The sequence below is a fragment of the Salvia hispanica genome, chromosome 5, assembly GCF_023119035.1.
Source record: "Salvia hispanica cultivar TCC Black 2014 chromosome 5, UniMelb_Shisp_WGS_1.0, whole genome shotgun sequence".
NCBI lineage: Eukaryota > Viridiplantae > Streptophyta > Magnoliopsida > Lamiales > Lamiaceae > Salvia > Salvia hispanica.
Window position 1 is genome coordinate 7922308 of NC_062969.1, and position 23646 is coordinate 7945953.

The 23646-nt window shown below is 37.0% G+C and overlaps 4 protein-coding genes across 4 annotated transcripts; 2 read left to right on the forward strand and 2 right to left on the reverse strand.

Moving 5' to 3' along the window:
- The first annotated feature begins 439 nt into the window (after positions 1-439).
- Positions 440-5516, forward strand: LOC125189334. The gene is made up of 7 exons (XM_048086621.1): positions 440-673; positions 823-1095; positions 1181-1354; positions 1466-1538; positions 2692-2896; positions 3148-3473; positions 4695-5516. The coding sequence occupies exons 1-7, from the start codon at positions 548-550 to the stop codon at positions 5288-5290; spliced, it is 1773 nt and encodes a 590-aa protein (XP_047942578.1). The 5' UTR covers positions 440-547; the 3' UTR covers positions 5291-5516.
- A 981-nt stretch (positions 5517-6497) lies between these two features.
- Positions 6498-8786, reverse strand: LOC125190307 (protein HEADING DATE REPRESSOR 1). Its single transcript, XM_048087579.1, has 3 exons — positions 8465-8786; positions 6889-7217; positions 6498-6817 (listed from the first exon to the last, which is right to left on the reverse strand). The coding sequence occupies exons 1-3, from the start codon at positions 8562-8564 to the stop codon at positions 6611-6613; spliced, it is 636 nt and encodes a 211-aa protein (XP_047943536.1). The 5' UTR covers positions 8565-8786; the 3' UTR covers positions 6498-6610.
- Positions 8787-15542: 6756 nt separating this feature from the next.
- Positions 15543-16383, forward strand: LOC125191170 (extensin-like). The gene is made up of 2 exons (XM_048088661.1): positions 15543-15698; positions 15792-16383. The coding sequence occupies exons 1-2, from the start codon at positions 15620-15622 to the stop codon at positions 16250-16252; spliced, it is 540 nt and encodes a 179-aa protein (XP_047944618.1). The 5' UTR covers positions 15543-15619; the 3' UTR covers positions 16253-16383.
- A 436-nt stretch (positions 16384-16819) lies between these two features.
- On the reverse strand, positions 16820-19365 carry LOC125186931 (proteasome subunit beta type-4-like). The gene is made up of 7 exons (XM_048083419.1): positions 19219-19365; positions 19044-19108; positions 18762-18838; positions 18313-18442; positions 18042-18201; positions 17777-17962; positions 16820-17086 (listed from the first exon to the last, which is right to left on the reverse strand). Exons 1-7 carry the CDS (start codon positions 19225-19227, stop codon positions 16973-16975), a joined length of 741 nt encoding a protein of 246 aa, XP_047939376.1. The 5' UTR covers positions 19228-19365; the 3' UTR covers positions 16820-16972.
- Between the last annotated feature and the right edge of the window lie 4281 nt (positions 19366-23646).

Here is a 23646-nt window from a genome sequence, read left to right on the forward strand (position 1 = left end):
ACGTGTCACCCCGGCCCATCCCCACCGTCCCACTCTTGACAACTGGCGGAAGCTTCAAGAAAAAATGACGGGCCCCACACTTTATCCACTACCCTCACGTGATTGACAAGACCACTTCACCACACCCCTTGTCAAAGTACTGTTCTACCCTTCCGCTTCACACACTTCACCTAATCCCTCATTTTTTACAATGAATAATCATTTTTCGATTAAGGATATTGAGCCATTACTTTATAGGTGAAGATAAAATGTCTAAGTAATAAGTAATTGACTGTTAATTTTATTCCCGATTATAAATAGTTAAATAAAAATAAAAATAAAAATTCAAGCATGGTGTGAATCGGTTTAGCACGTGCGAGGGGCACCGAAAACCAGGAAACACGTAAAAGGCGACACGTGTGAGTCGCCGCCCCCAAATAAATTAGTACTTCCAGTTCAACTCGCTCACAATAATTTCTCGATCCTGTTCTACAGATAATTTTTGCGAAAATCATCCGTACAAATCTGTTTCCACCCAAAATCTCTTCGATCTGAAGATCCTAAAAAGATGGTGCAGTTGATGAAGAACGACGAATCGGCTTCGCAAGGCGACAAGACGCCGCCGGCGCCGGTGAAGATGGAGGTGGAGGATTCCTTAGAAGAAGAGCACGGCCCACTCCACAAGCGCATCAAAGTAATCATATCTAATCGCTATTATTTTTAATTATTGCTGCTCTCGTTATTCTCTTTGAGTAGTTATTGTATGTAGATGCGTGGTGCTCAGAAATTATAATCAAACACGAGGCTTGCTGTAAATCACACGTTTGATTTCGGAAATACCGGCAGCAGCAGCAACAGAGTGTAGGAATGGATGGTTTCGGAGTCCCACCATCGCAATACAATCCTCTTGATGAGCCAAGTCCATTGGGTTTGCGACTAAGGAAAAGCCCATCACTGCTGGAGTTGATTCAAATTAAACTGTCCCACTCCTCTGTGAGTAAAGTTGGAAGTCCAAGTAATAGTAAAAAGGAGTCCTTGAGAGCTGCTGGCGCGTCTGGTGATAAGTTGAAGGCCTCAAATTTTCCTGGTTCAGTTCTGAGAATCGGTACCTGGGAGGTAACTTTTGGCATTTTGTGCTTGAAAAAGTTATGAATAACACTGAATGTTTGTGTGATTTTTTCACAATCCTTTGAATTTTCAGTATAAATCAAGATATGAAGGGGACTTGGTGGCAAAGTGTTATTTTGCAAAGCATAAGCTGGTTTGGGAAGTTCTTGATGGGGGTCTTAAGAATAAAATTGAAATTCAGTGGTCTGATATTATGGCATTGAAGGCAAACTACAGTGACGATGCTCCTGGAACTTTAGATGTTGTGGTAATAAACATTATCTTATGATGTAAATGCTGTCTTTGACTTTGTTATGTTTAGTCATCATCAATAAGCATTGCAGCGTCCATAACACCCCTTTTTCTGTTCATTTGTCAGCTGGCACGACAGCCTCTTTTCTTTAGGGAGACCAATCCACAGCCTAGGAAGCACACTAGTCTAAATATGGAAAGTTTTTAATCAATTACGTACTACTAATAATGTGAACCCTACATTCCACTAACACTACTTCCACTGCCTCCCCCCCTCCCCACTCTTACTTTAACAATTGCACATTAAAACCTGTGCCATATACAAGTTTGTCTATTTTTTGAGGACGGAGGGAGTATAATTATATACCATACATGATTAGGGAGTTGTATATTCTGGCTAACCACTTAGTGGGTTCTCTGAAGATGTCCTCCTAGACATAATTTCCATCTGTAACTGGAGATGGTTGCATGATGTCATATTTCATTAGTGTGTATTTTTATATGTTTATTTTCCTTGCTTTGCATCTATTTTGATCTCTCTTACTTCTGATAGAGCTAAAGGTCATGCACATTAGAAAATTAGAAATGAGCAAAGGATGATGTCAGCTTTTACTTCCAAAGTAGCTAAACACGTTGCAATATCCTACATTGCTTGAAGTGTATAATCAACTTTTGAAACAAGTTAGATCGACTATTTTAGTAGATCAATTTTGAATGATATGTAGTTTCCTCAATTCACCCTGGGCGTGTGGATTTTAGGCTATAATATATGTGGATTGGATCCAATGTACTCTTCTCACAACAGAGGTCAACGATGCCAGCAAAATGAGGATTAGTGTTGGGTAATTGTTGGTGGAGCTTGTTGCACAATCCCGGAAAACTTTTAGGACCTACCAGTGTGCTTGGGGTATTTTACAGCCACCTTAAAGTATTGTCTTGAGATAAATTTCATAGGATGAAACATGCTGACAACATTATGTCAAGAAATGAGAGAGCCATCGAAAGTCCCACTTCACTCTAATGAGTTAGTATATGGATGTGACAAACTCTTGTAATAGTTTGGATGAACTGTTTTGGCAAAGAAAAGATTGATGCTAAGTGGTTATCAGTGAAAGTTGTTGTGGCATTGTATATTTGATTCCTACCCATGTGGGATTTACACAATTACAAAGGATAATCACAAAATAAAAAATAAAAAATAAACTTATAGATAAGGATCAGAATAAACCTATCCCACTATAAAATATAATCACTGATAAGGAAGGATAGAATTGAATCTTATAATGTCTTTAATAGCCAAGTCAATTGATATGACGCAAAAATAAGAATATATTTACTTAACTGTCTCTAAATGAGAAGTCATAGGTTACAGGAGGATGCAGCAAAGATTTTTTTTTTATAATTCAACAAACCACCGAAACACAATGGCTGTGGTTTTCTACTTCTTTTTTTTTTTGAAAATAATAACGTTACCTTTTAATATTGGTCTTATTAGTCAACATTTCAACCTGATAGTGAAGATCTTTTTGCACTCTGGAATCTTGTCTGTAATGAACAGGTTCTTCTTTTGAGTTCTGTTTACTGAAATAATACTGGTGCTTGTATAGTGCTTAATTTTAAGTGAATCAACCAATTTGATTATGAATATCTCTCTCTTCCTTCACATGGGGCGGTAGCTTGAAATCAGTTTGTAGTTTCCCATAGGTATTGTGTTTTAACTTTAAAACCCTCTCGCATATGATAGATTGTTAATGCCATGAAAACCTTGCTACATCAATAACCTGCTTTTATTTTTATTTTTGGTTTCAGACAACACTTTTTGGAATGCCCACAAGGCTTGTTGGGGAAACACTTTGAAAAACTCATTCAATGTGATCCACGCTTGAACTTTCTTAGTCAGCAAGGGGAAACTAAACTAGAATCTCCATATTTTGAACCCCGGATTCCTGCTTTTGACGATCAGACTGAGGACAATCATGAGTTAGATCTGAATAGGGAGGGAAGCCCTTCCTTCTTCAGCTTGCAGGATACTGCTTCACCGGCAGGGCCTCAATCTTCGTCCTCAAAGAATGATGTAGATGTTATTGGCAGACATTCGGAATCTTACCCCTGTGAAACACCATCTCCAAGCTCAGGTATGGCAATTACTGGAACGGAAGTGCTTTTTAATTTTTATGCATCTCTTATGTGGTATAGCTGAAATTGACTGGCTTGGAGTTAATATACTCCTTCTGAGACCTCTCGTCTGGTTGCACCATGGCTATGTAAATGGGTTTTTCTGTTGATTTTTTCAAGCATACTCTGTGTGCTGTATTTTGTTACCAAAACAAATTAGTGAGCTTTTGGGGTAAAAATAGATGAACTTCTGTTATGTAGGTGAAAAATTTCTTCAATGTCGCTTGAAATGCATGCTCCAGCATAATTGAAGCTAAAGACGACTGTTAAAAAAGTTGGTTTCATGAGTTCCAGAACTAAATTGTGCATCTCGTGCAACCACACTATTACAGATTTCCAATCAAGGCAATTATACCACATTATGAACCATTTTAGCTTGAAAAATGTTGCACCATTAGAAATGATAAGTTGGAAGAATACTTGTCAATTTTGGGAAACTGAATAGTCAGTGACAGATTGCTATTATAACTCCCCCCTATCTCGGTACAAAAAACAAGGATCCACCTGATGTTTTTCGAGCATTCCGTGGCGAGTCGAATAATTTTCCCATTACCCTCTCTTTGATGCTACATAATTTAATCTCGAGACAAAAGAATGGCAAAAGAAACTATGTTGACATTCTGAGAACCTGTTTGAGCATTGCATCATTACTTTGGCCAAAAATTGTATTTCGAAAAGCTTTTACTAGGGGTCATTCGCTACCTTATGGTGTGCAGTAGCCTGACATAGATATGTATTGATGTCAAAGTCGTGGGACTGACTAGTGTGAACTTGTCTTACCCAGTGAAAAATGCTTTGGCAATCTATATAACATGTCATTTTGTATTTGGAGGAATGAGACTTGTTTGACATGAGGAATATGAGCTAAGTAGGGAATTCTGTAATTTCTTTTAGTTCTCAGGTATTTGCTGCATTGTGTTTTACCTAAAACATCAATTATGGGTTCACATAATTATGCATACTGCAGCCTGCTAGCCCTCTCTCTTCTATCTCTTTCTCTTGTCTAATGAATGTATGGCTGAATTAGATTTTGTGTCCTGTACAATTTTACAATAATAAGTATGTACGATGAAGTGAAACTAAAGAAGACCGACTGTACTTGGATTAGGTTTACTATTTTATCCAAGAATAGACACTGCTTTAAAGTTTGAGTTCTTACTGTTGCTCTTACATTTACACAGCTAGGGGCGCATTGACAGTTGAAGATATAAAAAACGGCAGAATTGATCAACTGAAGGAGTTCAGCAATTGGGATCGGATCAAAGCCCCTGGTCTCCACACTTCTATGTCGATGAGCGACTTAGTGAGCCATCTTGAGAATCGGATATCAGAACAGGGTACCTCTGAGAATCCTACACTCTCAAGCGAGGAATGGCAGAGCCTCCAAATCTTGGATGACATCAAACAGTGCTTGTTTAGTGAAACTCAGCACTTGCCAGACTCATATGAGAAATCACTCATGTCTAGGGTTGATTCTCTTTGCTGCCTCCTGCAGAAAGACACCCCTGCAGGTTCCAGCGCTCAGCTCAGAAGGGACGACAGCCTCAATGTTTCATTGATGCAGAAAGGAGAAGATGAATCGAGTAGTGATGGCTCGTTGTCTATGGACAAGAAGGCTGGAGATGGCAATAACGAAGATGTCTCTGGCCCTAACCAGGCGTCGTCCATGTCGAGGAAAGACTCTGTTGGAGAGTTGCTGCTTAATCTCCCTAGGATAGCTTCTCTACCCCAGTTTTTATTCAACATTTCTGAAGATTATGAAAACCAAGCTCGATGATGCACACTAGTTGGAGACGGATGCACGTGTGTACATGGGTGTGTAGTCGGTATGTATGGTGCCAACAATCTGTGTAGTTTGAGGGTTCGGAAATAAGATTGATGATGAATCCTGTAATTAGTTATGTTTTGAAGTTGGCATTTAGATACTCTTTGCTCCTGCCGGTTGATAAATATCCTGCTGCAAATTTGCACTTCCTAATCGTAAAATCATACTTTTGCGCCAATGTCTACTGTTGTACGTCTGTAAGAATATTAACACAATGTCTAATATTATATGCCTATGATTGTGACGTGTGACTCTAAATGCACTTGTACAAAATATAATATGGAATGAGTTCTTTGTAAAAAAAATTACTGGAAAAATTATGTACTTATAAAATTACTGCATTCTCGGTGAATTCAATTGCACTTTAAAAATTGGAAAATGAAAATTTTGCACTTGAGTGCAACTCACAACCATGAGTACTGAGAGGAGTTCTTATTAACTATTTCATTTTATTTTTACTAAAGTGACTTTTATATTTTATTAACTTATTTTTACTCATGATTTTTTAACAGTATGTAAAAATAAGACTCGCATTTTACTTTCTTTTTTTACATTTTTTTTACAATGTCAAAAATTTCTTAAAACTCACAAGTCAAATAGTATATGACAATTAATAAAGACCTGTTCACCTACATTTCTCGTAATTTCTAATATATCTAATTTATAGTAACTTTTAATTTAATTAATTTACAAATAAACAATAGCTACTAAATTCTCATTAAACAACAAAAGTCACCTATTTATATAAACGAAAAACACATACTACTGATTGAATTTACAAACATAATGGAAATATAAATACAACAAAAGTGGAGGAAAATATGCAATTAAGCGATTGTCGATTTGGCCTTGATCTTCAAACAAGTCATTTTAGTGGATCTTCAAATTTGCTTCGTCATTTCCCATATCACTTCTGCCTTCCCATTTCCAATTTTATCTACAACAATTACTGGTAGTGATAAATTCAGCGTATGATTTTAGTGATGAATGTGTATTACCATCATCCTGATTGATAGGTTATTTTATACTTTTCATGGACTACAAAATATCCATGTGCCTCTCAAAAGTTCAAGTTATAGAGGAATATACAGTCCCCTAAAAATAACAACTTTGAACAGACTGTATACACATGGACAAATGTAGAGATGGGCGTTCAACCTTGACAAATATCTCATCTCTCTTCAGTCTTATATTTTTTCTTCAAACATATACAAAAGAACAAACCACATATATATATAATGTCAAGTAAAATAAAATAAAATAAAATAAAATTTATGAGTCTCCCTGTGTCCCTTCATCCTCCACAGCTTCATTCTCCTGCAGCACGTCCATCAGCATCGTTATCTGGCTCTGCAGCATCGCGTTTTGTCTCTCCACGTCTGCTCGTTTGCTCCGTTCATCGAGCAGCTGCAGCTGCAGGTGCTCCAGGCATCGAGCGTCCTCTTCCAACTGCTCGTTCAGCCCATCAATCTCCCTGTCCTGCACACATACATCAATGTTCAGGTCACTATACCAAAGTTGAAGGCTTTAGATTATTCGCTAAACTCCACCTTCCGGTTCATCTCCTGCACTGCGATTCTCCGCATGCTCTCCACAACGTCCACGTTCACCAGCTTCCGCTTCTTCCCAATCAGCCACCCCTTCGGATAGCTAGCTGATTCAAAGTCGGGAGGTGGGAGTAGGGTTTCTGCAGAAGGGCGTTTCCCGTTTGAGTTGATCACCGGATCCAGCGGTTCGAATAGAGCCTTGCGTTTCTCTGAGAGGACTGAGACGCTGTTCAGTTCTAGCTGCATGTCCTCTGCTGGTGACTCAGGCTGTTTCTCCGGGGTTTTGTCACCACTCGAACCATCGAGTGTCTCGTTCGTGTTCTTCACAGTACCTGCCCGAACATTGATCATGAAGCATGACTCACAAGAGCAGTTCTTGAATTAATTCCCATTAACGAGGCAAGGCAAGAGACAAAATTCATAGAATGCAATCCTACTCAATTCCAATGTATTGACAATCAAATCCACGTATTAATCGTATTCTAGACACAAATGAAGAGGTCAAAATGCAGGGACCCTTAATGAAAACATATCCAAATCGGAAACTCACAAGCAAAGAAGTTTCCCTAGACAAGGATGAGTTGAAAAGCACTATCATCTGCAACTGACACAGTTTAAAACAGGAACAGCAATCGGACAATATAGGGCTCGGTGATGAACACAAGGCAAAACGGATTATACAAGTGTCCCTTTTTCTTCTTTGCTATATTACACAGGTTATCAGATAAGTTTCTTCAGTGCCATTTGGGTGAGTCAGGTAGTTCAAATAAAGGAGTCAGAGTAAAGCAACATTTACATAAACCAGGTGGGGTAGGACCGAGCATCATTGATTGTGCAAAATTGCTATATCTTGGCTTATCATTGAGGTTATAACTACAAAAGCCAATCATAAAATATGTTAGTACTAAAAATGTATACTTATCTATAGGTGAAAGTTATGAAGTTTCCCTAATCTTAAATTTGGATTACAAGTGAAGCTCTGGCAATGGCTCTAACAACCGATTATCGAGGATCGAGGAGAACAGATTAGCTGCTTTACAAACTACTCCACTACAGATTTCAGTAAATAAAGATATTTCATTTATTACTATATCTAATTGAAGAAGTCGCCGCCTGCAAAAGTCGAAGATCAAATTTTGGAAAATAATTAAATAAATAGAATTTCAGCACTAATTCCACAAGTAGCCATAGAAAAATAGTAAACGTTGAATCAAAGAAACTGATATCTTTATCGTTAGGTGAGGAAGCAGGTAATCAAATTATAGCCACAGCTAAGCAATACGACGACGTTTCAGCAAAGCCAACCCTACTCTCATCAACACGGCAAATAATTGAAGCAAGACTCAATCTTCAACAATCAAACAAATAATAAATCAATTAAAACATGTGAAAAATCAATCCTTTGAAGATCCAACATCGCTTGATTGGGGAAAAATCAAAGTGTAGCATGCATGCAAATGATGAGATTAAACTAAAGAGGAGCAGATTAGAAGAAATCAGTCCCAATTTCACACAGTCACACACTAGTACAGAAAAATATAAATCAAGAAATGAAGGAAAAGAGAGGCTCTTAATTTACCACTTAATCTTTTCCTAGATTTCCAAAAAACAGGAGCAGAAGAAACCGGAGAGAATCCATTCAAACCTCCCCCTTTATTTGCCGCAGCTGCTTCTCCCATAACTCAAAGATTCACGCCACGAAACTATGTTTAAAAATTCAACTATTTAGCATCAGATTTTTCTTACCCACAAAAGTAATTTCTGGACGAATTTCAGGGTCTAGAGAGAGAGAAATGGAAATGGGAGACTGTTTGACGGCATCATCAAAGGTTGTTTGGACGGTTGGGATTTGTCGCTTTGGTAGTTGCCTCGTTTGGTGCACCTCTTTCTTGCTTGGGTACCATTTTAATTCACATGCTTAAATTAAATCCAATTATTTCAACTGATTATGTTGTCTATTTATAATTGAATAATAATGGTAAACTTATTGCATCGATTTACTGTAGGGGTATATGAAATGAGTATATCCAACGGCTTATTCATCATATTCGCGTGGCCAGAATTACTCTTTTGCCCTTCCATGGACACAGAATTTACCATTTGGAGACGTTTTATGCGTACTACAAAATGGGAGATAGGATCTCGATCCACGTGGCATTAAGCTGTTAATTCACAATTAAAATAGCGATGTGTTGGTTTGAGCTTCATGCAACTCAAACCCTTACGGCACCAAACACTCACACGTGTATTTATGTGAGAAATATTATGATTATAAAAACTTAATAGCCGGTTTAACACAACCTACATACATTTAATGTAACAATGCATACTTTAACTACAGGAATCACTAGTTTAAGGGCATAGCGGTCGATTCATATCAGCTTTATTCTAGGTAAACTGGGGTAGTCTTTTTTAGCTACCAAGTGTAATTTGAGTCCCACCTTTTTTACAGTTGGATCAATTCATTTTTATTTAATGCTCCCTTCGTTCCAACTAAAATGACACATTTCTTGGCCGACATGAGATTTTAGAAGTTATTGGTTAATATGGTTAATTGGAGTGAAAAAAAAGTGGGTCTAAGTATTAAAATAGAGAGAAAAAAAGATACATATTTTAATAGAAGCGACAAAAAGTGATTGCGTGCATTAATTGAAAAGAGAAAGTTACGAAAAAAAGGAAATGTGTCATCTTAGTTGGAACAAACTGAAAAGAAATCTTAGTTGGGACAAACTGAAAAGAAAAATGTGTCATTTTAAGTGGGTACAAGGGAGTAGTTAATCAAAATAAAAAATGACTATAATTTTCATAATTTAAAGAAATAATTATCATTTACATCATAATTTTACATCAACTTCTAGTCATCTTAAAACTTTTAAAACTGTAATTTAAAATTAAAATCAAAACTAATATAGAAAAATCAAATTTACATGACAACAAAATCACGTCATTGCAGATTTATCAAAGTCTATTAATTAACTTCAAAAATGTGGAATAATAATGTCGTTTTATTAGCCTTACTTTAACCTTTGTGAGATAAGTGGGGAAATGTTATAGCCTTATAGTCTTTATATGAAATGATCTGGACATTGTTGGAGTGGGCTCAATTCTATAGGCACTTTCGAGATAAATTAATGTGTCAAAAGCCCCAAGAATTCAGCTATGAATAAACCAATGCCAATTAGAATGGGCCATGAATAAGTACACAATGTCTGGAATGGGCCGACTAGTATTATCAATTATGTAGTAATCAATTTATATAAGTACACCTTTAATTAGGAAGAGTTCTCAATTACATTAAGAAACAAGTGATTTAGATGTTAGTGTAGTAGTTTTCGCATTCCAAGCACTGTTTCAATACAAAATTGGTATATTATAGTTTCTATTATCTAACTACAAAATTGTTATCTTTCCGCATCAAGCACAGATTTGAAGTTAAACATACCTAAACAAATGTATTTTCGTCTTCCAAATCTGCTATTGTCGAATTATTCATTATAGCAGAACTATTACCATCTTACAGAATGCATATAATATTACAATGTTAATTTATTTAAATAACATGCATGCACTTATAACACATTTATATAACATATTGATAGGATCGGAGGAAAGCTTCTTACCAATTGAACATGTTGAGTTTGCTGAGTTCATGATAATTTAGAAAATTGGCAATATAAACAAAAACTATAATTTAAACAATATATAGAGGGTGAGTGCAGAATCTAGTGATAAACCAAAATCATTATTAATTATGTATGTGGGACATGCATAAATAACCCAAGAACACATAAATTAAAGTGTAATATTTTTGCCCACCTTCCAAATTAATACTTTCTTTATCCTGTTTGACCCAGTTTAGCATTACTAAATAAATGACGGTTTCCTGATTTTAATATTACAAATATTTATTATATTAATATACATGATTCTTTATTATATATAAACTCCATAAATAGTAAGCTAAAGCTGTGATGCATCACATTGCTATAAACACAACTGACATGAAGATTATTATCATGTGAGCCTTTTTCCCCTCTCTAACATCTCAGAATTACGATCAATATCATCAAACTTACAACTATACAGAATCAATGCATAACCTACATGTACTAATTTAATTCTCATTTTAATGTCAAAGTAGAAAACTACAAATCGGGGTTTGATTTTCTATTTAATTTGTAAATTTGACGGATTTTGTCTTATTATATGCGCGATATGATTAAGAAAGCGGTACCCATTTGTAAATGGTGCAAACATAGCATATGAGTCGTCTTGATTAATATTTAACTAATACATTTATTAAGATATATATCGAAACTGACCAAATGTAATATACATGCATGATTGTAGAACCAAAATATAATCTTGAATTCTTAGAAAAGAATTGTGTTGTATGGAATATAGATCATGGGGCTGGGGCAATATGTTTCCTTAGTGCTAAATTCTCTGCACATAGTGTTAACACTTTTTCTTATTTTACTATTCCACTTATTTTTCTTTAACTTAGATCTCTATTATTTTACTTAAAATTGGTGGGTAAAATTCATGAAATTTAAGACAAATCTTTTTTGTTGATAGCAACACTTGCCTACCTGGTTTGGAGTTGGAGTGTTGGACACTGACAAAATTAAAGAGTATATAATTCTGGTGACTTCTATTGGCATATTACTATTGTCGATTAATATATTGAAAGACGACGTTGCGCTAGATTCCTTAACTATTTTATGTTTATGGACACATAATAATGATAATATGCATTGTGACTGTCAATTTGTATGTAATAATCAAATAAGTATTAAATAAATATAATATAATTCCAATCCAGTATGTTTAATTATGGCAACGGGAGTTGGTGTTAGTACTTAAAAATAAAGAGTTGGTGTTAGTACTTTAATTAAATTATATCATCGGTGTGCCAAAAAACTATATTAATCATTGCTAATTAAGAAGAATCTTATTCAATCAAATAAGAATATTATTCAAAGATACCTTAGGTTCTATAGTTGCTGTAGTATGAGGGGTTGAACCTGTGTTTTGGTTATAAAATGAGTAAAGTTTATGACACAACTAAACCATTTTAAGAATATGAAAAAATTAAATATGACACTTGATTAAATATACATGGATAAATAATAGTAGTAGTAAGTACCAAGCATGATTGAACAATGACGATAAATAATAATTAAAGTAAATGCGAAAAGTCGTCTACAAATATAAACATGAAAATAGTGTCAAAATTAATGTTCGTTGTTAAACCGGAAATAATAGTACGGAATTCAATAACGCGTGTTACGTTTTGAAGCAGTGAATTTTAACACGTGTTTATTAGAGTCGTTAAATGCACATTGTAATTAAAGCTGGATCTGAGTCATTTGACTACTAAATTTGGCATATTATCACCTCCACTTTAAGATAATTAAGACCAAACCCACGCTTTTCACGTTTAAATCTTCTTTATAAATGCAAAATAATTAACTAAAACTTCTCGGAATTTCTTCCTTTGATTATTGTGCTCTTAGATCGGCCTACCCTTTAACTTGCTGGAAAATAAATTGGAAACATATACCTCTAGCAGGGCTTCACGCAGGCTGGATACATGACACAAATCACTCAAAAAATTAATTTACTTATCAAACGCATGACAAATAAAATCCCCATTATCATATTATAACATACCTGTCAAACGACCCACAACGTACAAAGTTGTAAAACAAAATTGGTTGAATGTCACTAGTGCCCATGGATCAGTCTTTGCAATTTGCATACCGGTATTTTTTACCTTGAAAATTGAAATAAAAAATTTAAACGTACAGTCATAAGTCATAACTAATGCTTACTTCATATGTCCATTGTAGGAGTTCAATTTTGCCATTTTAGTTTGTTTTTCAATATTAGGCTCATTTTACTTTTTCTAAGACTATTAAATAGGTTACATATTACATTAACTTATTTCATTAATATTTTATTATAAAATTATTATGCATCGGCGGCGGATCCAGGTGGGGTCGGGCAGGGTCGGCCGACCCCACCACCGGCCAACTAAGGCATGGGAAACTCCATTAATTCCGGCACTTGGAGTCTCCGCTGACCCCGTGGTGCGCCGCAGCGGGAAATAGAGCAGTCACGATTCTTGGTGGTCATATGTGTGTGAGACGAGAAACATAGACATAGAGGAGTTATATGAATAATTTGAGAAGAAGAATTTTTAAAAATTGAGTTGCAGAGAGTGAAAATGGAGTTTCGTGTAGGGAAAAGGGAAAGAAGACGATGAAAAATCCTCTTTGTTAAATGCGAATTAATGTATTCAAAATTAACAAAATAGTTTTAATATTTCAAATCATTCCCTCTAATTAACGTTTTATAACTAATTAATTAACTATGATGGCCTCTATTATAAAATTAATACCAAGAAATTTAATTACTACTACTAATTTTCATATAATGGATTGATAATTATTTATACATATCTATCTCATTTATTAAAAACAATAAAAGTATTATATTTCATTATATTTAATAATTTCATAAAATTTTAATTAGTTATAAAAGAGAACATACTACTCTTTATTCAAAAGTCTTCTTGAGCTTCTGGTGTTACATTAACAATAAAGTAAAAAAAATACAAATGTTATGTAAAGCGAGTTGTTATTTCTAATCCATGTACGTTGATGAAGTCTTAAAGCATGAAAAGAATAGTTTAAACACTAATAATATTTGCAGAATGATTACTTTAGTGGAGTAGGATTTATGAAGACGACGACAAAGGAGGAAGCAACAAAAAGGATCAAAGTCGAGAAAAAAGGACACCATCAGAGTCGAGAAATAATAAAAAAATTCTTTACTATATTCGACCCTACAAATTTCATTTTCTGGATCCGCCATTGTATAAACAGGTCTCACATTACATTAATTTATCACTAATTTTTGTATTCACTTTTTCTTCAATGTCTTTAAAACTCATGTCGAGTGAGATACCTGATTGTAGACAAATGGAGTATATTAGATATTCGTCTTCCGAATTTAACATACGTGCGCTATAATTTGAACAATAAATAATAGTAAAACTAAATTAGTAGGTGCCAACGATATAATGTTCATGTTAGGTATGCTCTACATATTAATATTCGTATTTCTCAAAAAATAAACATAAATAAATTTGACTTTGTGATCCAATCATGATTCCTATACCTCCGTAAAGATATTGTATATTTGAAGACAGAATCTACAAAACTGGAACATACCAAATTTAGATCCGGACACATAAACAGCGAACAAATTAGGCAACTTTGCTAAACTTGTAGTGGCTTCAAAAGTTTAAAACCTTAAATAAGATACTACTTGTGAATATTTTATTGTTTTCATTATATGAGTATCGTGATTAGCTTAAATTGGAGTCCCCAATTGATATATTGTGTATCCTACATGTCACTTTTTTCCGACTAGTTTCTTTCTTCAATTTTAGTCTAGTATTTTAGTAAAATTATATGCACGAATTCAATTAGGATTTATATATACTTATTTCGTTAATTTTGAGTTTTCGTTTAAGGCAATTATAAAGGAGAAAATAACACAAAAGGATAACTTCGGCTTTAATTACACGGTTATAGATGATCACTTAATATAATCAATCAATTGACACGTATGTTACCTCGAAGCTTAGTGCTATGTGGTCCTCATCTTCACTAATCAATTACTCCTATATGATGGTGGATTCATAGCCACTTATGATTATAAAGAGCAAATGGACTAAACATTTACTGTCATATTTTACCATATTCACCTTGAATGTTTGGTAACTAACGTCCAAAAGTTAGATAAGAAAATGAAACGAATCTGAGATAGATTTTTGTCACATTTAAAATTCGCTTTATAAGAAATATATAGGCTTGAGTTGGATGCAACGTGTCCTAATTCACTAATCTGCCCGGTTTAATTTAATATATTACATAGTACTAGTATTAAGCTTTTTATTTAAAACAAATATAATTTCTAACCAAAAATATATTTTTTTCGCAAGTGACTCATGTTTATTCACAAGTATTAGTATACTTTAGATGATGCTATTGCCTAAAATCAATTGACATTGTCTTTTCAATCTAAGATACACCCATTTTTCAGTATCAAAAAGTCATGTTGATGAATAAAAATTTACTAATAATTCTGGAATAATACGTTTCTATATATTGAATTAATAAAATCAGGCATCAGGCATTAATGAAAGCTCCACGCATTGTGAATAACGCATGTACGTACTTTGGGCTATATTCATTTAGTATTAGGCTATACCTTAAGAAGTATTTTCATTTTTTTCAATATTAATTTTATAAATTTCGCTATAAAATATTGTGTCCTGAATAAACATCTTCATTTTTTGGTCGGTGAATTAATTCATAAAGTAAGAGTAGTAGTAATATTTTTGGGACTGTTTTTATGTTAGTATTATATCTACGTTGGTTTTGTGATACATTTCATATGTATAGTAATGTCAATCTTATATATATTTATGTTTTGTGATTATGATTGGAGAACCCATTATTTGGGAGCACATATCCCATATACTATAGTTTAATCAAAGACAATCTATGAATAAAGTATATATAGCTGGTTTGGCCAATCATGGAAGTGAACAATTATTAAATCCACCAACAGTGAGCTAAATACATAACTTTTATCTATAAATAGTCCCAACTTATAGTTGTTAGACCACAGTCATAAATAAACACTAACAAATTTTATGAGTCACATAATGAGTTCTTTACTACTCATTTTTGTCTGCTCTCTTGTGATCAATTCTCAAGCCAGAACATTAACAGGTAACACAGATATATGCATTTACAAAAAAATTCATCATAGTGAATTAATTTCTTTGGAATATAGCCATGCATAACATAAATATTGTGAAGCAGAAAACCGTGACCACCAACTCGGACTGCCTACCGGAGTGGCGGACTACAACGGCCCGGTGATTCCGAAACCGGGTTTTATTGAGATGATAAAGAGTTATGGGAGGGATGAGCATGAGTTTGCGCCGCCGAGCCCCAAGGAAGCGCCGCCTACTCACCAAGTAAGTGCGGCGGCAGAAGAAAATGAAGTTTGGAAGTTGCAAATGTATGGGAGGGATAAACCGAAGCGAGCGCCTCCAGCCCCCAAGGAAGCACCGCCAACACACCAAGTGGGGAAGGAGGGTGGTGAGGTGGTACCTCCGCCTCCCCATCACGCGCCACCAACTCACCAGGAGAATTACGGGAAGGAGGGAGGTCATCCGGCGCCTCCACCTCCACACCATGCACCACCAACTCACCAGCTAAGTGGCACTGGCGGCGAAGAATCATGGGCGGTGTATGTGTTGCTCTCAGCCTCGGCCTAAGCTTTGTTATGCTTTTAGCTATTGTATGTGTTTGTCATGTAAGATAATACTAGTAGTTTGGCCTCATTAGTGCCCAAAAATATAGATATAATAGGATGTGACATGAATTTTAATAAAACTCTTTTATGTAATGTGAGTGAAAAAATGATCGCACATCAACTATTCATAAACGAGAAACTGATGGACCATGGAGTAGAAATAGTAGTTATTGAATTAGCTAGGGTTAATTATCTATAAAATCAACAAGAATAAGTCGCATCTGATTTGTCCTTCATCTCTTAAAAAATTAAATAATAAGTCACGAGTTTTAAACTATTAGACAGCGCAAGTGTGTTAGACACAAAAATGACGCAGCTACTTGGCTTATGTACGAGCCCACAAACAATATTCATTCAAATTTCATCATACCATAATTCTATGTCTAGCCTAAAATAATGATTAATCGCTAAACACTGCTAATGACAGAATGATTGACACACACTGCAACACCCATTGTGTAAGAGGTGGTGAGATCACATGAGCAATTAAGGTTTGCAAATAGTAGGACAACAACTCCAAAACTCAATCTTGATAAAGCACGCATATGATTCATGGTTTAACAAATTTATCAAATTCGTTTCTAAATGTATATGTCAGCATAGCAGAAAAGATTCAACCCTGTTTTAAGTAAAGATACGAATACAACCGAAACCTGCAGAATATATTTGAGAATCGATAAAACTACCAAGAACCCTCAGCGCCAAGAGTGGGATTTTTGAAAGCATTGAAATCCCAGAAGGTCTTCAATGAGTATGGCTCAGAAAGTGTGAAGCCCTCGTCTGTGATCTTTGCAATCTGGAACCAAAATCCATTATTATTAGAAACGGAATCTAGGATAGTTTCTACATACAACATCAATATTATAGTACAGAGTGTAGGAACCAAATTTATTGTGGACAACTGGACATCAAGTCACATATATGAAGTGAGCTGTAGAATTGAGATCATTGTTTTCAAGTTATCTAAACAATTAACATCCTAGAGCTCATAGTTCTATAAGACAATAATGTGTTTTAAAACAGATACATAGTTTTCTTGTTGGCAGTTAAGCCATTGGCGTTATCATGCTATTGATTTTCTGGACTTTAAGTTGGTTTTATGTCTAGTCAAACATATAAATGGATTCAATCAATACAGCCCAAAAGGATTATATGTATGTGCAGGAGATGCACAGCAACATGTAGGGCACGATTGAACCAACCAACACTACGCACAGCATTCTGAGGAAAAAGGTCAACTAGTATCGATACATTTACGATGGATTTTCATGGGAAAAGAACATACTGGTGGTCCGAGAAATCAAATAGAAGGATTTAAGATTAAGATTCAAATATACTACTAATTAGACCTTTCTACTTCAAAGAAACAATTTCATCAACATTTTAAACACAGAACATGTACCACTTATAAATAAAGCCAAACCCTTAATACTCCATAAAGAGTAACCAAACAAAATTTCAAGGCTGATGAAATCATGAAAAATACCTGAAGTTTGTTGACAGCTGATCTGTCACGGTAGAGAAGCACCCGCATGCATTTCTCCAGTAACTTCACACCCTCTTCATAAGTCATGTCCTCGTGCCATTCATCACGAAGAATCGGCCTAGCTAGGTGGTTTCCAAACCCAGTTGCAACATGGTCGTCCTCATAATTCACTCCAATCATGCTAACCTGAAATCATCAAACAAGATAAATAAAAACAGTAAAACTAAAGTTTATTAAAGATAGAACTTAGAAATCCAATACATACTGTTCCAAGATACTTCTGTCCGTTTTTTATACCACCAAGTACCAGTGAATTCCATAGCGGATTGAACTTATTGCGGCGATTATACATCACCCTAGTCAGATAGTTATGCACCTCTTTCGGACCCAAGGAATTTCCATCATCCCACATGTTATCATATAAGCTACATTCACATAACAAGAAAATCAATGAGTCATAGCAGTCCAAGAAAACTAAAGCAGTTCATAAAACAGGAGCCAATACAATAAGGTATAACGTCACGAAGATTACTTACATAAGCTCATCAAGATACCGCATGATCTCCTGGAAATCACTGATCTCGCCACTAGCACCAATAACAGAATGTTTCCCCACCGACTTTAGTCTTTCCACGGACTTGTAACGAAGGGTGGACCCATATGAACCTATCATGAAATAGCATTATGAACAAGTATTGTGCTAAGCTATCAGAAGCATAATAGTAAACCAAAATAATAGAACTCAACCACATAATCTGAAGCAAACAATGAACTCAGTATCCTAACTGTTTGAACAGCTAGAATCACTAGGACTACAAGGAACAAGATCAAGTATTCAAAATGATCCCTAAGCATTCAGTCATTTAAACAAACCAAGGTGTAAAACTCACACAGTCAGCTAAATATCAATTGTTTGAGCAAATAAACAATCAAAGAAACTTTAATTACACAAATATGAATCAAGGATGCATATTGCAAAACCAACCTCCCATATCAGCGGCAAAGAGAAGTCCATCTTTGTACTTAATCCCGATCACTGAGGTCCCTGTAACATACGGATACCTACACACAAAAAGCCCAAAATAAAATTCTCCATTACAACCAGCCATTCACACGAAAACATATAACTTAAGCAAAAATTACACGAATTATGCTAACCCTACAAATTATACCAGGAAAAATCAAAATCGGACCAGCTAAAGCCCTAATTCAGAAGAAATTTGAAATTGTCAGATCTTTGCAAGTAAATAAACCATGAGGATCATACAGAGTTCTCTGAGAATCGGCTTCCGAGGCGAGCAAATTGTTCGTAACTGGAGCTGAATCGGCCAACTGCAAGCAAAAGGGGGGAAATAGGAAAAATGTCAGAAATTAAAAAGAATAATAATAGAATTGATCTTTGCAATCTCACGAACAGGAAATGCAGAAATGTGTAAGCTTACATGCATCATTGTAATCGATAGTATTTGAGAACGCTGGAGAGATTTGAGAAACAATTTATTCTGTAAATCAAAATTCTGCACTCGAGTTTCCCTTTCCTCAAGCCAACAGTACGCTTTTTCTTGTGGTTAATTTTGATGGGCTCTGTAGTTGGGCCACCAATAGGTAAGAGCATCCAATACATGTGGACATATTTTGTTGGACAATTTTTTTTTTTTTTCCATAGTCACTTTTTATTTATCCGCGGCCACAAAAAAAGTTTCCCCAGCAATAGTGGACACTTTTATTAGCTACATTTCACTTTATTTTTATTCTTTGTATATTTTAATTCAATTAGACTTAAAATTATCGGACTAAAAATAATTAGAAAACGAGATAATAATAAATTAAAAAGTGCGATGAGACCAAATATTCGTTGTATTAATGGATACCGGAAAATTATACAACGAACATTTTATAAAAAAAAACATATAAAAACAAATAAAAACGCCGCCACCATCTACTCGGTGGCGGAGTCGGAATCCTCTACCTCTTCTTCGTCGCCCACTCCCCCCGCGCCGCCGCCCCTGCCCCCGCCGCCCCCGGCGCACCCGGCGCCGCTGGACCAGTCAGCCTCAGATCCTCTCTGATCCTACACATGAGCTCATAGTATATCGCCTTGGTGATCGGGTCGGTGGCCGACTCGTAGAAACGGCAGTTCTCTTGCAGTTGTTTCATCAACTGCACATTCAGGTTCCTGTTCAAGACCACATGGGCCCCATGGTCCACGGACTGAGCTCCAGAAGGCGCCTGCGCGCTGCGCGATCCAGACGCGGGCGCCGAGTAGCGGGAGGAACTTGCAGACATTCGGGCGCTACGGATGCTGGCCTTACTGCCCCGGAGGGCGTGGCGCCTAGTGTGTATCAGAGGGCTCCTCCGTTTGGGCGTCGTTGAGGTCGATTGAGTGTCCGCCGCTGCTGCTAACTGTAGTTCCCGGCTCTGTTGCGTCTATTGCGCTTCGCCCCGTGACCTTCAGTCTCCTCTGCACAGATGGACTTGAATTTCGGGCAGTTCTCGAGAACGAGAAACTCCTCCCAGTGGGTGAACTTAGGCTTCCATAGCGCGTTGTATTGGGACACGGAGAGAGCCTTCACGTCGGCTTCGTTGCAGCCACTCTCAGCGATGAGAAGGTTGTTGTCGTAGATGCCCGCGAACTTCCTGGTGGGTGTCAGAATCCTCCCAAACTTTTTCCGGATCTGTTCCGCGTCACGCGGTTTGGCGCCTCTCGGCTTGAACTCATTATAGGTCAACAAAACGCGCTTCCAAAAGCCCATCTCGGTCTGATCGGTGCCAACACAGGGGTCTGATGTGACGGCATCCCATGCCCTCGCCACAGCAATCGACTCGTCTTTGGTGTAGTGCCCGCCCCGACTTGCTACCGCCGACTCGCTACCGCCACTGCCGCTGCCATCCCCGTCGCCGTCGCTGTCGGCCCTCCCCCAACCGTCGCCGCCGCCGCCTCTCCCCCACCGCCGTTGCCGCCACCTTTCCCACCACCGCCGTCGCCGCCGCCTCTCCCACCACCGCCGTCGCCGGAACATCTCGTCGGCGGGGTCTCCGGTAGGCCCGGACTCATCAGCCCCATCATCTCGCTCCAATGTGAACCTATCGAAATCGAGACAAAGGAGTCTCGGGTGCGCTGGAAAGAGTGAGAGGGGGTATCCGGACGCGGATGGTTGGGCGAGTTCATAGTGGGTCGATAATCTCCGAATGCCGAACGACCCAAATTCCTCTAATGAAATGACTGACCCCGATATTGGGTTTGTTGCCACGACGGGGATGTCGGTGACCACGACTGGAATGGAGGGGGACTGGGACTCGATACCCACAGCTGAGATGGTTGGGAAGAAGGATAGTATCCGTATCCCGATTCTTCCGTGCCAGGTGAATCTTCGTCTCTCCCGTGCATTTGGTATAAAATTTTGAAGAGTGAAATTGGAGGTGGAGTGAAAAACAAATTGGTGGGGTATTTAAATAAGACAAAAAATTAATTACAAATTCGAAATAAAAAAAAAATGCAAAAGCGGCGGCCGTCGCGCTTCTCTCTCCTCCGGCCCGTCCACGCCGCATTCGGGGCGAATGCCCGTCCGCCTCCGGGGCGGACGCCTCCTCCGCAGTAGGCCGCCGCGGCTAAGCCGCGATGGGGGCGGCCGGCGCGCCGCCCCTATAGTGGATGCTCTAATGTTAGTTAATCTCATAAAATTGAAAAAATTATTGAAATAAAAGAAATAAGATACTCCTATTACAGAAAATTATTGAAAAAATAACACAAAAATTATCTACTCAATTGTTCATAATATTAAGAAACAGTGATTTGAAATATTGTTATTAGAAAATGTGATACCAAATAATGTGACTTTTGTTCACAAACGGGATGGAAGAACTGTCTAAGTAGTGAGATAGAATGAAAGACGATTAAAAAAAATGTGTCTTTTTAATTAAACAATGAGTCCTTTATATAGCAAAAGATATTCTAAATTTATGGAAAATAAAAGTTTAAGGAAATAAGCTAGAAAGGAAATAAAGTGAAAGGAAATAAACTAAGGTAATATACACTAATTGGTTAAAGGAAAAATTACAAAGTAATTAATATTAGTGAAAATCTTTATATTTACTTATTCCAATTAAATAATAAACCCAATAAATACGAAAATAAATTAAACTTTAGCAAATCTTAATTCATAGAAGAAAATAAAAATCAAGTTAATTACTTATGCTAATGGATTCCAATTTATTAGAGTATTTAAAAATTCTTAAAATATAAAATTTCTAATTTGAGTATCAAAAAGTTGTTGATAAATAAAAATTTACTAGTAGATGATACTGGAATAAAATAATACGTGTCTATATATTGAAATAAATCTACCATTAACGAAAATCTAACATAAAGTAGTGAAAATAACGCATGTACATACTTTTGCCTATAAAATATTGAGTAAGGGCTAAAATTGGTCCTGAACATATGACCATTTTATGTTTTTGGTCCTAAACATTATTTTTTGGATTTTGTGGTCCTGAACATATGGAAATTTGATCATTTTAGTCCTCCGTCAACATTTCCGTTAAAAACTAACAGTCAATGGGTTTAATCCCGATTTTGACCAAATTAAACTTTCAATTCTGATTTTTTACTCCCTAATTAATTCCCTAATTATTTTTGCACTTCAATTCCACTCTTCTCATCTTTCATCTTCCTCCTTCATCTTCTTTAAGAAATTTTGGTCCTCGCAAGTTTTTCCGCGAGCTTCACAACCTCCGCCGCCCGCCTCTCTCTCTGCTTCTCTGGCAAATTTGCGTCGCCACGACCACCGCCTGCCCCGTCGTTCCCGCTCCTTCCGCCCTGCTTCACCACAACAGACCAGGTTGTGGTGTGCTCCGGCATTTCAAGATTTGATTTGGTTCAACCGTCTTCATTCCCAATTGTTTTGCTTAAAATAGGAGTAAAATGATCCTTTGTTATTGGAGCAAATAAAAGAAGCAATTACTTTATTTCATCTCACAATCCTCATTCCCCAGACCAAAACACAGACCCCCACTCTCACTCTTACTTCCATTTTCCTCAACCAGATGAAAGGAGCAAGACCAGGAAGAAAGAGAAAAGCACCAGCCCAAGAAACCCAGGTTCGACAAAAAGCTACACTACTTTATTTTATTATTTTATTTTCAGTGGGAAATAATGTACTCCCTCCGTCCCGGAGTATTAGACTCGCTTCTTTTGGGCACATGATTTAAGAGCACTCCCAATGGGCTCGGCGTTAAACTCGGCGATTTTTCGCCGAAAATCGCCGAGTTTTCGCCGGCCAATGGGACGATTTCGGCGAATTCTCGGCGTTATTCCTCCCGAATTAACGCCAACCGGCGATCCATCGCCGAAACATCGCCGCCCACTGTGGGCGCCCACTTCGGCGATGTTCGGCGATAATTTTTTTTTTTTTTTTTTAAAACGGCTATATCTATAATTCCACCACTATAAATACTTCCTCTTCCTCCTCCATTCATCACACACAATTCTCTCAATTTTTCAATCTCTTATCTCAATCTTCAATCTTCAAAATTATGAGCTCTAGTAGGAAAAATTCTCGAAAAAGTAAGGGTAAGGGCAAAGAGTCGAGTTCGCAAATTCCCAACACTGATGAAGCAAATGAGCAGTGGATGAGCTCGTTGTTGTCGATGGGTTCTCCTCCCGGCCAATATCCATATGCGGGTCCGTCCCCATTGCAGACTCCTACGCCACGCAGACTTTCTCCGTACTTCCAGTCTGCCCTCAGCATGCCCTCTCCAGCCGACGATGTGTATCGCCCCCAGATAGTCACATCGTTGTTCGACACCCCTGGATCAACCCCAGGCGACGAAGAATCTCAGGCCGCGACGTACACAACGGATCCGACACT